General features: G+C 35.0%; 2 protein-coding genes across 2 annotated transcripts in view; one reads left to right on the plus strand and one right to left on the minus strand.

Moving 5' to 3' along the window:
• LOC147071162 (uncharacterized) overlaps positions 1 to 13032 on the plus strand; it is a 50255-nt gene extending 37223 nt beyond the window's left edge. Inside the window, exons 2-7 of the mRNA XM_085948539.1 lie at positions 3132 to 3360; positions 5300 to 5493; positions 7848 to 8012; positions 8964 to 9152; positions 10370 to 10554; positions 12970 to 13032. Of these exons, the coding sequence (XP_085804665.1) occupies positions 3132 to 3360; positions 5300 to 5493; positions 7848 to 8012; positions 8964 to 9152; positions 10370 to 10554; positions 12970 to 13032 (1025 nt within the window). The remainder of the gene's footprint in view (positions 1 to 3131; positions 3361 to 5299; positions 5494 to 7847; positions 8013 to 8963; positions 9153 to 10369; positions 10555 to 12969) is intronic.
• Positions 13033 to 13041: 9 nt separating this feature from the next.
• Positions 13042 to 16045, minus strand: RpS29 (ribosomal protein S29). The gene is made up of 3 exons (XM_085947881.1): positions 15940 to 16045; positions 14605 to 14704; positions 13042 to 13177 (listed from the first exon to the last, which is right to left on the minus strand). The coding sequence occupies exons 1-3, from the start codon at positions 15999 to 16001 to the stop codon at positions 13169 to 13171; spliced, it is 171 nt and encodes a 56-aa protein (XP_085804007.1). The 5' UTR covers positions 16002 to 16045; the 3' UTR covers positions 13042 to 13168.
• Between the last annotated feature and the right edge of the window lie 1496 nt (positions 16046 to 17541).

Consider the following 17541-nt stretch of genomic DNA (forward strand, 5'->3'; position numbering starts at 1 on the left):
TTTACAATTTTATTTTCGACAACTTTAATTGTAAGTATATTTTTATATCTTTGTTTGTTTAACTTTAGATTCTACGTTTAATTAAAATTTTATTAAAAGTTTAATTTTCTATGCGTTTTGTGGCATAGGAAAAGCTGCCTGAAATTTCATTTAAATGATATTTGAATATAATTTTCTTTAGTAATAAGCTTGACGAAAAGTAGGTTCTGGCACCTGTATTCTTTAAAAAAAGGCCCTCGGTTTATATTATATATTATTTAATGTCAGTGAACGTTAAAAAATAACAAATATTTTAAGAAGAACATTTTAACTACATGTTGTACAAACAATTTGAAAATGGATGGGAAAAGGTTGACCCTACTGACATCTCGATAACTAAACTAAGTACTTCGTCTGGAGTTGCTAGGATAATAATAAGATTATTTTTCGCTTTTTCATGCGAAACCCGAAGCGCGGTGAGTAATGACATTTCGTTTGATTTCGGTTAATGTGTTTAGTTATTTTTCACACAGACGATGTAATAATAATTATTGACTTATAATAACCTAGTTCCCGGTATCGCCATCTTAATGCAGCAATATTTTTATAATATCATCATCATTAGATATCATCAGCTGTGATATACATTTAGAGCACAATGACCGTTGCCCAATTTGAGAAAACATTTTGGCTGGCATACAAAAAATATGCAATTTTCTCACGAATGAGGAAACTCGACGTTTTTTGTTGAGTTAGGTTGGTAATCTCAATTTTTCAATGTCATTGACCATCAATTTTATTGTAGCCATGGGCAGACTAAGGAATTTTCACAAGTAGGGCAGTTTCCCAACGATTTGAGTCAATTTACGAAGTTAATATAATATAATAAATTAATATAATGTAATAATAATATAAATTACAATAAATACTATGTAAATAAGGTAGTGAACAATGGTGGGTTTAGGCTGCTTAGGGACTTGGAGGCTATAGGCACTGCCTAATGTTGTGCCCCCCCTACGATAAAAAATAATTAAAAGCCATAGCTACCAACAACCAACTTAACATAAATATTAATTTGTCTCTTTTTCTAGAATCACATCCTAAAACTAAAAATCATCATCATCAGGGACGCGACAACCCGGTGTGGGTCCTAGCCTCCTCCAACAGCTCCCTCCACCTGTCCCTATCCAGTGTGGCTGCTTTCCAATTTGGTACCCCCAGAATACGGCAGTCACTGGCAGCTCCATCTAACCAGCGAATCTTTGGCATCCCTCTTCTTCTACGTCCTATTGGATTGCTGGACATCACTCTCTTTGCCGGTTCATTGTCATTCATACGGTGCACATGACCTAGCCATCGCAGCCTCCCAATCTTAATTGATTGAACTGCGCTGCAATCTACGTACAGCCCGTAGAGCTCAGCATTATATCTTCTCCTCCAATTGGTGCCATCCCTGTGGGTCTATTCTATACTTATCGAACACTAAATTGATAAATAGTATCAAACTTAGGGTAGGTTTGTATCAACATATTAGCACTTATTGTAACAATTACACGAAGCCGGTTTTTATTGTTGCAATAAGTGCGATATTTTAACAGCAGCAAGATGGGTGCTGTTAAAATATAGCACTTATTGCAACAATAAAAACCGGCTTCGTGTAATTGTTACAATAAGTGCTAATATTTTGATACAAACCTACCCTAAGTTTGATAATATTTTTCACTTTATCACTTTAGCGGTCGATAAGCATAGAATAGACCCACTGATCGGTCCATAGATACAGCGGAGAATTTTTCTTTCAAAGATGTTCAGGGCTCGTTCATTTCGCAGAGTTAATGTCCAGGTTTCCGATGCGTAGGTGAGCACTGGCTTTACAAGTGTCTTGTAAAGAGTGCTTTTAGTTCGGCGAGATAGAAACTAAAAATATTAGAATTATTTTTTTTTTATTTAACGAATAATTCACAAGGTTTGAAAATGTAACATTCTTTATTGAAAATACGTTCAAATATCTACCATCGGGCGTCGTGTATTTTCAAAGATTTTTTCTCTGAGGTGTTTTCAAATTCTCTATGAAAAGTAACCATTATTAAAGAATGGCATATAGGTAATAATAATATTAATAGTTCATTTTTAGTAGAAATACATATCTGCATGATTGGTTATCTTATGGGGCACTTTTACGAGTATATAAGTTGCAGGGATTACGTTATGCCGTCGGTAATATTTGTATAGGTAATCAATTTGTGGGAAATACACACATTTTTAAGATTTTAGCATAATTTAATAATCGCATGACTTCGCAAGCCTTCTCATAACATTATAATTTTATTAATGTACCTAGATAGTATAAAATCTAAAAAATATATGTATTGTATTTTAGTTTTTCATTATTATAATATTAGATATATGAAACCCCTAAAATTTGGCGTAATTAACGACTTTATATTGGCAAAATATTCTTAAAAGTATGGGTTGCCAAACTATCTCAAGTCGCAACACCCGTGACAGTGACGTCCCGTGGGGGTAGACAGATTGAGTGTCGCTTGGGGTGGCAGTTACTCGAAGGGTAGCAAATCGAGGAGAATTATTTGGTATAAGTATATAGAAATAGTTACCTACCTAAACCGAGTACATAATAACGAAAATATCTTCCCTCACTGATGGAAACAAAATGCATTAATTATATACATAAATCCGTGGTGGTAAAATCGGTTACATGTAAAATGTAAACATTTACCGTAACACAGCTCACCGTGAGTTTTCTTATCGGAAAGAGATGACCGTATACTATATTATCTCTATATAACCGAGATGAAAAAATTACGCATTGTTCGTAGAGTATTTTCATAGCCGATTTTGGCAAAATTCATGAATTCAAATAATCCAGTATATTGGTAATTTTCAAAATTTGTTCGCCGCTGGCTTCCAGTAAACCGACAAGAGCCGTGTTTTATTTAGATATGATTTTATCTCAGTAGGTACTATACGACCCAAAGAGGTTGGACGGTCTTTAATATGCGACCATATATTTCCGATACAACATTAATTTTCACGGTGAAGTGTGATACGGCGAACTGCATACGTACAAATTTCCGGACACGGGTAAAAGCTAATAGGTGCACTAAATTAATTTGATTTCTTTTAATTTTCAGTGAAATTCCCAATTCCCTCGGATAATGCCATAAGTACAGCGAAGCCCAAATCAGAATTGCGATGCCCGGCTCCGGAGACGATACCCTGGGAGTTCTTCCCAATTCCATGCTCGACGAATTCTGACTGCAGACTAATCATGGGGCGAGGATATCTTTGTTGCGGAAGAGAAGGAAAGGTCCAGAGATGTACGAAGGGTATCAGGGGTGCAGCGGCGGCATTGCAAAATGCGTAAGTTTTTAAGTTTCAATAAAAAAAATTATTAAACCTTGTTTATTTTTATGACTCCATAGCCAATATCAAAAACTAACAAGATCTCTCCAGTGCCAGGGGTTTATTTTGATTGTTTCTTTTATATTCAATGAACATCATTGTTTCCATTACATACAATGACTCAAAATTCAAACAAGGACCTTTAAAATCACTAATATATTAAAGGCATGGCCCCCACATCCTGAAGCGGGCCCCCAGGCTAGGATTTTTGGCGGCCCCCACTACCTATCGCTATAGATAATGCCAGTGTTATGCTCTACAGTAGCGTTTTTTTAAATGGTGTACACAGTAAAATTAATGTTTATATTTAGTGTATTGTTGTATATTTTAATACATCCATTTGAATTATGGAGTTGTCGAGTATCGATACACAATTTAAAAAAGTGCCGTACAACCACATAATTTTAAATAATAACATTATCTAAGAAAAATAGCTCCGCAGGCGACTTTTTTATTACTATTAGAGAGTTTGTGATGTGTGTTTATATCACTTATCTGGTCGACTCGCCACGCCGGGCCCTTCGTGAGCCCGGGCCCCCAGGCTAGAGCCCTGTGAGCCCCCCCTTTGTGGGGGCCATGACTAAAGGCCTGTGTCAGTGCAAGACCCGTGGTGGCAATAAATAAATCTCTAGTGTTTGCTTTAATATTCTGTCGCAGAATATCTAAAAGACAACACCATAACCCATAATTATAGTTGCAGGCCAAGTGTTCATTCTCAAAGTGCTGAGTGTATGGGTATGGGGAATGCACCCGGAATTATACGGCGGTCCACGGTTAAAGCGACGAGGTGCCATTAGTAGTAGGCGGAAGAAATGCGCAGGGTAGTGGCACCGCTAGATTTTGTTACTCCGTCTCCTCCCGCTGCATTAAAAAATCAATAATAAATAATTAAGGATATTTTTCGAAATGGACCCCACTCCCATACCATTTTTTTTTTGGTGAACGTCTGGGGTGACAGTTAAGAACGACATGAACTTGTAACTAATACGCGCCAATTTGCTCTACCAATTAAGCTACGGTCACCCCAATTATTCTCTCCAAAGAAAATGTACCTATACCCTATAGAAGGGGTGGGAGACCTACGGATGTGCGATGTCTTTACCTACCAGAGGCACCCAGCTGAAAAATACGACGCTTGCAATTTAAGACATTTTTTTGATAATTCACAATTTCAACTACCTACTTATTTATATAAATTGATAAATATATATCTGAAAACATTAAAAAGAAAGATATTTTTTATTTTAAGTCAAAGATAAACTTACAATTCAAGATAAACAACAAAAAACTTACAAAAATGTGAATCCATCTTATTATTACATTATATTTTATGGTCATATTATTTATTATTAAAATTTAGTTTATTAAGTTTTCTATGCTTAACCCAAGAGATTTTTGATAAAATGAAATAAAAAAGATTTCGAGTTATACACAGCGCTCGAAATGGAAAATTTGACGAACCGGAGCGCTCGATAATTTTACGAAAATATCAACTATATTATACTATACTACATTAATTATTGTAAATGTGATTTATAAAAATAAGTGTTATTTTTTTATTATATGAAATATCTAGCTCAGACGGTCAAATTAATATTTCCACGAAACGGAGCGATAATTTTATGGATGTTATGAACCGGAACGGCGCTCCGGTGCGTTACGGTCCATTTCGAGCCCTGGTTATACACATTTATATTTTTATAAAAATCGATGTTTTTTTAAATAAATATAAAAAATATTAAAACTACGAATAAGTCAAAAATCTCATGGACTTCTTCACTAGGAATTTTCTCACCCTCTTGCCGGATTTAAATTTGAAAAAGAGGGCCGATCTATTTGCGGAGGTATCTATAAAACCGTTTATTCACTCATCAAAATATGCCTAATTTCGCTCTAGAAAGCCGTCTGCTGCAGAAGTGAAAGCAGTTCCCATCCTCACCACTGTGCGAACAACGATCACAACCACCACGACGACTACAACCACGACACCAAAACCTACCACAACCACCACCACGACAACGACACCTAAACCTACTACGACCACTACACCGAAACCGACAACACCAAAGCCCAAGCCCACTACTGAAAAAGGTAAATATATCAAACAGTTTGAAAAGAGGAAGCCTTTCGGTCACATTGTATTACAATACTCGATAGCGATTCTAGAACGTTTCTATGATGGTTGAATTGGCAAATACAGAAAAATCAATATGTTCTGAGTTGGCACCATATACCTACTGACCAAATTTAAGAGGAAATATCGGCCCTCTATTGAGGTCTTGAATAATTTTTTTGGTTACTTTTATAAATTTAATGTTCAATGATAGTTTGGACAAAAAACAAGAAAGGGTGAAATGGAATGTAAATGAAATAAGACTATACCTACAACAGTAACGATTTAAACACCGTCGGCGATAGCAACCAAAGACAATAAATACACATTAGCCCCGCTTAGTCCCTATGTCGAGGGTCCCAGGTTCGAATCCTGGGTCTGGCAAGTACACATATTGTTTTTCAATTTGTGTATGAGTCAGAGTATGGACCTAATAGGTTAAGCAAGTGGCTGACATCTATTTCCCGTAAAAATTAAATCTGTTAATACAAACCTCCACTCTGTGGAGGCCCATATGATTCTATTAGGATCGGACATGGTCAACGAAGAAGAAGAAAGAAGTCCCTGCAAACAGGAATATATCAGATCTACGCACCTTAATTATTGTTGCTCTACTATACCTAGTTTACGCGATTGTTGATCTAAATCACAGGTTCTCAAACTTGTTTCGACCACCGCCCACTTTTGAGATTTAAAAAAAATCTTGTGCCCCCCATATTTTTACCATATGTGCGTATCTTAAAAACAGTTATTGCAAATATAATTTTAAAACATGCATTATTATTTGGACAGGATAGATAGGGTGAGACCCATATCCTATTTCTGAGATCAAAGAATGTTTCAATGAGAAGAAATAAAACTCATACTAAATCATATTTAGAAGTATTTTTATTAACATTAAAAGAAGGCTTTGAACTTAAAACTTTTTATAGATACAATTTGCCCCTCTAGATTTCCTTAGCGCCCCCTAAATTTCTTTGCGCCTTATACTGCCCCCCTGAAAGCCTCCAGCGCCCACAAGGGGGCGTTATCGCCCACTTTGAGAAAGACTGATCTAAATAACGCTAATAATTATGTGATTTTATCTTAGTGCAACTCTGGCAAATAAATCTCAATAGATAAGTGTGAATTATGCTACACATGAATCTGCGATCGGAAATGACTTAGTTACAGCTAATTTAATCATTAGCCCTATAAACATACCACAGAAGCGTGAAATGCAATAGTTTTGATGGAAATGAGAAAATATTACATAGTTAGAGCGACACCAAGCGATCAAAAACGATGCAATAGGTTGCATGCAAAAGCTATCGGAAATAATAACGGTAACAATAATTCGATTTACCCTATATGATTTGTGCGCAGTAGAAGAAATCGTAATCTAGGCAATTTCAAGGTTAAGGGGGGACATGCTCAGCGTAGTTCAAAATTGAGCTTTTTTTCTATTTTCAAAGCATGATCCTGGACATACCTTAAACGTTGTAGATAATCTATTTATATAATTTTGACGCCTTATTATCCTTTATATTTATTTTAAACATTAAATTTGATGACTGCATAAAGTATTTTTATTACATAAAATAGTATTCTTTTAAACCTCTCGCTCTAATGTTTTAGAATGTAGTCATATTTCAGTACATAAATGTGCAGTGGTGTTAAGATTTTTTGCATTTATTAATTTTTAAAAGCATTTATAAAACCATCAGTATAATTTATGTCGACATTATTTTAGTGAAATATTTACGATAAAAAATTATATTGATAATCTCTGTGATCCCAAATTTGACAAGAATTAGGCATTTTATTATTCAAAAAATGGGCAAGATTAACACATTTGAAGATTATTCTAAAGATACTCATTATAAGCTATGTCTTTGACCATTTAATTGTGATAAACATCCTACGAATAATGATTGTTTTATAATAATAATTGACCTAAGAATAAGGTAGTGTTTTTTTGAAATACGCCATTTCTTTTGGCATTCCCCAGTGGTTAAGCTACAACATACGGCCGTAGCCATAAATTGACAAACTATAATTGAAGTAGGGAGTAAAATGATGTTAACGCGCGTGTTTGAACATGTACCGTTTAAAAAAAAAAATTCGGTTAGGTACGTTTAAGGTATGTCCTGGATCATGCTTTGAAAATAGAAAAAAAGCTCCATTTTGACCCACGCTGAGCACGTCCGCCCTTAAGTGGTACCACTATAGAAACTTAATTTTCAGTATTATGTACTTCCACAATAATATAATATGCATAAAAAGTTTTTAACATTTTTGCTACTACTATTTTCAGCAAAGGCCGCTGTTAAGTCTGAAGCTATCCAGGGAGCGCTGGTCTGCCCAAAGGAGAATGAAGTGCCCTTCCAGTTCTTCGCAGTGGGCTGTGTCAAGAAGCACAGTGAGTGTAAAAGAAGTTTGGGTCCAGATTTTGTGTGCTGCAGACAGAGATGCATACGAGGAACCACTCCACCAATTACAGAACAGTCACACCAGCGTAAGTCAAAATACACAAGTGCTCATTTTTTAATATCATGACATAATCAGAGTAATATCATTATTCTTCTTCCCGGTGCTACAACCTCATATGCATTTTGTCCTCCTATAGCATCTGTCTCTATCCAGCGCATCTATTCTACACACAAGACTGCTATAGGCCGCTATCGAGGGTAGTTTTCCATTTTTTGTATCAAGTATTAGCACTTATTGTAACAATTACAATAAGTTAGCCGTCTAAATTGTCAATCTCGCTCAAAAATTTAACACAGCCTAGAGAGGTGCTGTTAAAACATAGCACTTATTGTAACAATTACAACTAACTTAATGTAATTGTTACAATAAGTGCTAATAATACTTTGATACAAAAGTTTAAAAACTACTCTCGATAGTGACCTATAGCAGTCTTGTAATATAGAATATATGGGCAGGTGTCCAAAGCCGCATCTCTCTAGTTTTTGAAGCACAAGGTCCTTAAATATGACCTAGCCATGTATAAATTTACAGAAAGCTAAAACCGTTGAATGAGATTACATGCAGCATAATATGGTGCATTCCTGTGTTGATGATTACATATTATTTATCGCACTCAGAGCTGTTCAATATGTATACAATAATATAATTAATTTTGTGTCAATGGACTAAAAAATTCCCGGGCCGGTCTCAGGTACCAAATCCACCCCTGGCTGATAATTAAAAAAGTTCTCCTGGACAAATTTTAAATACCGATACATTCTCGATTTCTTTTTCTGTTAGGTGGATCTAAAAAAACTTACAAACTCAATCGATAGGTAGGTACCTACTGATACTTTCTGTTATATGTATTTATTTTCGATGCAACCTGTTCCTCTATGAATGATAGTGGAACTTATAAAAGTAGATATTAGAGTATATGCATTCAATATAAACATTATATGATTTTTGATTCACGGAAATTATTTATAATTTTCAGCTATCTTAGGGTTAATTCCCCGCGAATGCCCTACCCAGCCATTCGGTGAACTGCTTTTTGATACTCAATCTTGCGAGACAGACGCAGAGTGCTGGCCCCGAGTGTGCTGTCCTGATGGAACCAAGAGATACTGCCGAACTGCTATGCCACGGTTTGACTTGGTGCCCGCCACAAGAAATTTCAATAATCGTATGTTATATTCAATTACAGTCTATAGTGTTTGAAGCAGTAGGTAGACCACATAAGGTTCCAACTGTCAGAAGAATGGTTTCTTCAGCATCTTTAGTTAGAATCTGATATAATATAATAATAAATTTTCATGCGAAGTTTAACGTATGTTTAATCCTAGGATTAATAAATACCAATACAGAATTATTGTAACCCCTAGTGTTCATACATCAAGCTACTGATGTGCTATTCTTATTATATTATGAACTGCCAGCGTAATTTTCGAATTGGCAGTAGATTTTTTTTGATCAAGCACCATTGTGCCAATCAATTAACAACACATTTATGATAAGTAGATAACCATTTATGCTTCAAAGTGGAGCATTTATGGAGGCAACATGGAAGTTATATTATCGGAAATGTGTTAGCATTCACCGTTGCTCTGGATCATTCACACATTGAAATATCAACATGGCAAAAGTGCCAGGCGCAGGATTGAATTTGCACTCGTAGCTCCAGAAACAGGCACTTGACCAACTACACCATGGGACAAAAGTATTTCATAGTTGAAAAATCAATTGACTTAATTTTTACAACATTTTTATTAGGTCGTATTCTTATTTGTCCGGTACAAATCTTGCAATCGATTTTTAACTAACTTCCCGACTAGCTAGACATTTGAAACTTTTAGAATATATCAGAACACGATGCCAATGAATTTTTTTAATACTTTTAGCCATTTTTAAGTAGAATTAAATTCATTTTCAGTTAATTCTGTTTTGTATGAAAAGTTATTTCGGAAGAAATCCGCAATACAATCCACTATTATTGGTTGCTAGGTCCTAACTAAATTATTAATATATACGTGCGTTACTATGGAAATCAATATGAGTGTCAAAATGACATTTCAGTATTATTTCTATCAAATACAATTTTTTTTGATCGTTTAAGCTAGTCAAGTCAAGTTTATATGATTCAACAGAATATTTAAAAACGTTGTATATAAAAAGTTCTTTTTATCTTGTAATTATTATTTTATACTCTTGTTGATCAATAATAAACGTTAACTATAATAAAACCACAATGCCAAGTAATGTCTTGGTAATCTTAATTACCATTGTTTTTGTTTGTTCCTCTAAATGTCAATGTGGTCAAAAGTTTGCCGAGATAAAAACTAGTTTTATAAATATCGTTGTTTACTGATAATCTGATTTCATAAAATTTTATATCTTTTCCAGCACTGAGCGCAGTAGCCAGCTATCTTCAATGTTCCCCCCCACCGTCCAAAGTCCTCGATCTGTTCCCGAGGACGTGCAGTACCTCTTTGGACTGCTTCCCCAATCTATGTTGTCAGGAAGGCGGAAACAAGTTCTGCCGGCCTGCCAGAAAATCAATTCTGGCGTTGATCGCTGGAGTATCTCAGGTAAAAATGAATAAACATCTACATTAAATCAGCTACAGAAATTAATTATAAGATTTTAACTAGGTCAGCCTATCCTACTGATTGGTAGTAACTAGGCTGCGATTTCATAGCTGTATGTGGTGTAAGACAGCAGCAAGGATAGGTGTAGATATGTACAAGAGCAGGGGCCTTATGTTGTAACTTGCGAGTTGAAGTCGCCCGGTCGACATGACATGACATCATTGTGACGTACTACCGGAGTGAGTCAAAGCATTCGAAAAATTAACGCTACTCAAATACTGGCGTTATCCATTGTCCCCATACACAAATAGGTGTTTCAGCATAATAATATCTATGGTGAGCCGTGGGCGTTGGGCGGCTTGCCTCGAGCGTGTATTGGCTTACGTCACAATTACATCATGTTGTCGGGTGACTTCATATTACAAGTTTTTTTTTTTTTTTTGTGATTTTACCGAGGCTTTGACTGCGACTCGCTGTCATATCGCCTCTTCTCTTCTAGAAGGGGATCCGTCGATCAGGTCCTCACTCCTATTCTGTTAAATAACTTTATAATTTTGCCTAACTCTTCCGTCTTACCCACCGCCAGGACACCCTTCAATTCGTCGACATTCTCATAGATATCTGCAATTCGCAGCTGTACTCTGTGAACTTCATATTTGGGGCATTGCAGTGCTATATGTACAATGTCCTCTAAAACATGACATTCATCGCAGAGCTGCGATTCGCTTCTTCCCATGAGGACATCAAATCTTTTGCCCATGGTGTGCCCTGTTCTTAGCCTCAGTATTAACTTAAGCTCATCATATTACAAGTTATAACATGGGGGTGCAGGGGAATCTTTAGTTCCACACATTGCCATTAAATATCCGTAGCCATGATTACATTGGTAGTCTATAGAGATGCTTTAGATGTATGGTTTTCACTGGAAAACAAGGAATGTCTTAAACAAACCATGAATTCTCGTGATATGGCACCTTTTACTTTCTCTTTCAAGCACAATAAAGTATAGGCCGTCAAAAGATACTTTACTTAGATACTAATAGTTTGTCCTTCAATGTGACAGCCCTAATAATTACAGTACCATTTAGGGCCTTACAGAGGCTTTCAATAATGAGTAAAAGTTTAAAATGAGAGAGTCAAGTCTCAGCAGATAAACATACACTTAAGACGTGAGAGCATTACAAACACTGATACTCTGGATCCACACTACAATGATTGAAAAAATGTGTATCGATCAGAAGTATAATAGCGGCATATTATTTTCTATTCATTTTCGCTCTGGCGAACGATTACTTATGTCCGGCGAGTTATTAATACATAATAATGTATATTATTTTTTTCCGACTAAGAGCGGAATGCAGAAACATTTGTCATAACTAAAATTTCCTTAGCAGAAAACACTATGCAGAAACACTGTCCTTAGTTAAGATCATTTTTATTGAAAATAATACCATATTTAAAAATTCTCGTTAGGTAAATTAGGTAAATTATTTTATAATCGTTAAACGATGACAAAAATATGACAACTGCATTTTATAAATGCAATAACTATAAATACATATTAATATTTAATTATAATACTCTTATGTTTCCGTTATAAGTCATTATACAAGATTCCACAGGCACCATAAGTTTTTTTTTTAACATGGTAACACTAGCATCAAGTGTCATTCTTCATCTGGTATTTTGAATTTCTGCAGGCTGGCGTATAAAAATAAAATAATATTCTGCAAGTACATGCCAAACGAATTAACACTATCAATATCCATATTGAGATACATTGTCAAATGAATTTGAGTGTATGGACTGTGTTATAGACATGCGAATTTATTTTGACAGCAGCTGTCAGTGGTAAATTGTAATACAGAAGGGGGCGTGTTCAGAACAAACGTAGTCTATGATTAAGGATTCCTTAACTCTATACTCAGGATTGTCTATAGTTAAGTCATCCTTTTCGGCGACTTATCCTTAGGAACGAAATCTTAGATTGTGCATTCCGCTCTAAGTCCGATCCTAAGATTTATATGGGCCTCCACAGGGTGGGAGGTTTGTATTAACAGATTTTGTTTTTACGATAAATGAATGTCAACCTATTAGGTCCATACTCTTATACATAAATTGAAAAACAATCTGTACTTGCTAGACCCAGGATTCGAACCTCAGAACCAAGTTTTCAATGGGAAAAAACCAAAGGAATGCAGTGTTAAGATGCTGAAGCGAGGGGAAATCACACGCCAGCATAAAGAATACATACTCTATAATAGGCTGACACCTAAGCTGCGCATTCATCGTGGGTGTATACTGTAACATTACAACATGTGTATGCCTTTTCCATTTTGCGGGACTTTCTGCCATCCACCAATTTGAAATCTATTATAATAATTATACCATGTGTTGTTTTCTTTATGTTTACAGAGAGTTGGCTCAAATTTTGTGGGATTCCAGCAGAATCAAATCGGGAAACGGGAAGTAAATTAAAAACAAATCTTTGCCGAAAACTACTTTAATATAAATGAGCAATCGCTCATAAAATTATACTTGTACATAACATTTTTTTAAAATAAGATACAATTGCCAATTTATTTTAAGGCAGGTCCCGGCGGGAGGTGTACATCTAATCCAGCTGAAAAAGAGAGAAAAAAAATTGTTAAAAAAATCAATATACAAAATATAAAACATGTATATTATTATTATTATTTTTCATTATTTTAGAGTTTTAATGAGGTGAAAACATTTCTAGTCTTAAATTATTCTATTTGAAATAAATAATTAATAACATGTCATCTTCTCCGCTAGGGATTGTTTGGTGCTTTCATATTTTAGTTTGTACAAACAAAACATTTTATAAAATTTGTAATAAAAGAAATTCATAAAACTGTATTATTTTTATTTGGTAACCCTTCCAAGGAAATGTCAACACAATGAAAATTCAAGTTGATTCTATAAAAATCGTCATTGTAAATAACGAAATAAACTGATGGGATTGTTTCTTCTGAACTGATTCACCACAAATTCGAAGAAAAAGTGTAAGGAACTAAAGACGAAAGAAGACTAATTTTCCATCCTAAAAAGATCATAGGGCCTTCACTGAGTGAAGGCTGTATTAACAGATTTTTGTTTTTACGAGAAATGGATGTTAGCCACTTACTCAACTTGTTAGATCCATCCTCAACACATATTGATAAACATGTGAATTTCCCAAACCCGGGATCAATGACATTTTAAACCTGACGCGTAACCGCCTAATCATCGTGGACGCATATAACTATTGACATTTTCTGGCCAAAGATAGTTGACTTTATTAAATTTTTCCTATATGTCGAATGAAGTGTCTTAAATTTTATATTATAAAGCCAAACCTAGCAGCAGTCAATCGATAAATTACTATTTAGAATCAAGATACAATTGTTTTTTGCTTTATTGAAGCATTGAAAATTGGACATAGGTGGTCATTTCGTTATATAGATCCATGAAGAGTATTTTTATGGGGAAGTATAACTATCTGTTTTTCAAAATTTCAACAAAAATAAACTACAGAAATGTGGGGGTTCTATTGAAAAATATACCCAAAGGACACTGCTAAAAGAAAGATGAATTGTTATCATATAGAATATGGCTTTCACATGTGAAGTGGTTGATTGATGATAACTTTGATAAATTTCATATTAAGTATTATATTATCGCGTTTACACGTGCATGGATTTATTGCTGACTGCATTCACGGATCAAAAAAGTTCAAAAGCTTCTGAATTTTCACATGATGTGCACATAACACACGCGCAATAGAACGATAGTGGTAAAATGGAAAAATATGACCATGCGGAGCATTATGAGGTTTACCAATTTTCACTGTCAAATAATACCATACAATGACATTGTGTCTCGCTTACGCTTGAATAATGAGATTGACGAGACAGTCAGCACTTATTGTGTAATCAGTTATCACAATAATTAATTTACACAATATTGGTGCCAGTAAAACAATGCACGTGTACAGACGCTATACGAGGGATAAGATAAAAATATATTTTAAATGAGCAGGTAACTTACTTTCTTGAACCCAATCTTGTTAGAGTATTCTCTGAAACATTGCCGGCAGAGATTCAAGGCATATTTGCGGATGAGTCCATGTTTGTTGGAGCAGGCTCGGCTGTTTAAATGAAATGGAAAAACACATTATAACTACAGAAATTATTAACATGCTTCTAAGGCAAACGTCACATGATATTTCCGTTCTGGGGTCTTTTTACTGGTTCTCCGCCACCGGCCGCTGTCATCTGTCAGTGAGCGCAGTGTTGCCAACCGAACTATAATTATAGTACATTTTGATTCGCGTACTATTCGAAAAGTTACATTTTCGTCCGCGTACTATTAAAAAAGTATAGTACGTCAAAAATACCACAATTAAAAAAATGCTATTTTTTCAATAGTACTTATTCCACTTTAATTAATATATTAGGACCGGTTTCGTCCGCCTCAGTGGGACATTTTCAACGTTGAAAATGTCCCACTGAGGCGGACGAAACCGGTCAATTAAAGTGGAATAAGTACTATAAAAAATAGCATAAATAAGATCTCAGTGTGCGATTTTAGTCAATGGACATGGTTTTGCGTTGTATACCTACTCTAAAAAACTAATGTGACAGTTAATGACGGCGGCCGGTGTTAGCATTTTTCGGTCGTAAGAGGTGTTATAATTAAGTAGGACATCGGAATTTCTCGAATTCTCCGTTATGTTTATGACAAACAAAAACTTTCATTTTCTCTACACGTACTATAATTTTTGCCGAAATACTATAATGGCTTGGACCGCGTACTATAATTCGATGACAAAAAGATAGCTAAAATTCAAAATGGCGACTGACAGATTACGATGACGGAGAACCAGTAAAAAGCACCCCGTTATGCATTCATGAAGGAACAGTAGGTACTTTTCAAGATTGGAATAATTAAGTTTGACATGTACCTACAAATGAATAGTGAATTTCATTGCACTAATGTCTATCTTGGAAACAATAGCCAGACAAATATATTAAGAATGAAATCACAAATAATAATAAAACAAACGAAATTATTTTATGAGACGTAGAACCAGCTTGTTTATATTAGGAACATTGAGGTTAGACGACTAACTTCCACTTTGCACTCATTTATATCGATTTGCGTACTGCTCGACATACAATCGTTTTCAAAAGATGTAATTACACGGCGACGTGTTTTCGTGATACACAGAACATGATTCAATTTCTACTAATTGATTAATCCAGTCATCGGTTACCACGTTGAAAACATGCACTCCCAACTGTCAAAGGCATCATCACTACGGAGCAGCGGGCTCTTATAACACATATTTTAATTGTTTAAAAAGCGATTGCGTATCCTCACCATGACCGAGATCCTGGTCCATATTTACGGGGGTGAGAATACCAAATATTTTCGTGACCCATGATGAGAACTATCACTCAAGCTGACGGCTCGTACGGAAAGAAAGGAAGTTTCAAGAAAGAATATGGCGATTCCGGATATGACTAAATGCTTTATGGCTGTTTAGACTTTAGCTGTATATAGCCAATTAATTTTTTACGGATTTTGTGTTTGACTTCAATTTTATTTTTCTCATTATTTTAAATGTTAATAAATTACAGAAAGTCTTACATTAAGTCAAACATATGAATACCTACGCATATTTAATTGTAGGTACTTAGGTACTAAGTACCTACTTACCTATGTAAAAAATACCTACCTATAAATAATTTCGTTATTTAAGTATCTACTTGGATTATTTATAAAATTTGTATTAACTATTATATTGTTATATTTTAACGATATTTTTGTACTTACCTGGGTACCTAATTAAATTTTCAACACGATAGGTATAAAAATGGGTAGACACCAATACGCCGGCCACACGGCAGCGATTTGCCTGCGTGGTTTTGCCTGTGCAAAAAAAACGGAACAATCTCGCATGGCCACACGGCACAACTAAAACTGCGCAAACCTCATTACTTTACGACAGAAACATTGTTTTTCGGAATCGCAGCAATGTCGTCAAGTATAGTACGACAACATCTTTTTGGCTAGGTAGGTACGTGATAAATCTGTGAACTAACATGCTCCGCCCATTTTTACCCGGAATTCTATTATAAATTAATAAGCGCCTCCCATTTAGTAGACAGCAACGCCTAGAAACGTAGCCAAGAAGATGTTGTCGTACAATAACGACAATTTGTTTTTGTCACAAGCGTTTTTCTATTGTTTAATGGTTAAACAAGAGAAATTAATTCTCCAGATCCAAGTGGACCAAACAATGGCTAAGAAACATACACTCGCATATAAATCAGAATTTTTTGCTTAAATTTAATGTAATATATTATACTAGTGGCGAAGGGTGGAGGTACGCTGTTAAGATCCGCCATAAATGGTGTACACTAAACTTTATCAGTCATACGTATTTGTTTTCATTGAAATAAGACTACAATTTATTTACAGATGGTAATAACCAAGCCATAATAGATAATAGTCAAAAAATACTAGTCTATCTATAAAATATCTAAAATTATGCAATTAAATCATACATAAATATGAATATTATAAATATTTTTTTTATCTATTGTGATTTTGTTTAGGCAGAGCTTAATTAATTTAAAAAACGTACCAACAATAATATGTGTAATATTATGTATTCTTAATCCAACGAAAACAAATAAGTATAAATGAAAAAAGACCGTAACCTTCGATGAATTGAGCGCGGCATGTAAAACTCGGTTTGCGAAGTTAAAATTTTTTAAGTTGAATTTGGCGCAGGCCGCACTTTTTGGTTTGCGTGGTGTACAGTTTTGCCGTCCACACGCACGGGTTTGCCTTGTCGTGGTGAAGCATGAGCGTGTGGCCGGCCTTTAAAATACCTAGAACAATATTACAGTGCAATATTATTTACTTACTTTACACACATATGAGATTAATTTGATATACCTGGTTATTACAGAA

The sequence above is a fragment of the Rhyacophila brunnea genome, unplaced genomic scaffold, assembly GCF_057557595.1.
Source record: "Rhyacophila brunnea isolate RB1 unplaced genomic scaffold, BYU_Rbru_1.0 scaffold_20, whole genome shotgun sequence".
Classification (NCBI taxonomy): Eukaryota; Metazoa; Arthropoda; class Insecta; order Trichoptera; family Rhyacophilidae; genus Rhyacophila; species Rhyacophila brunnea.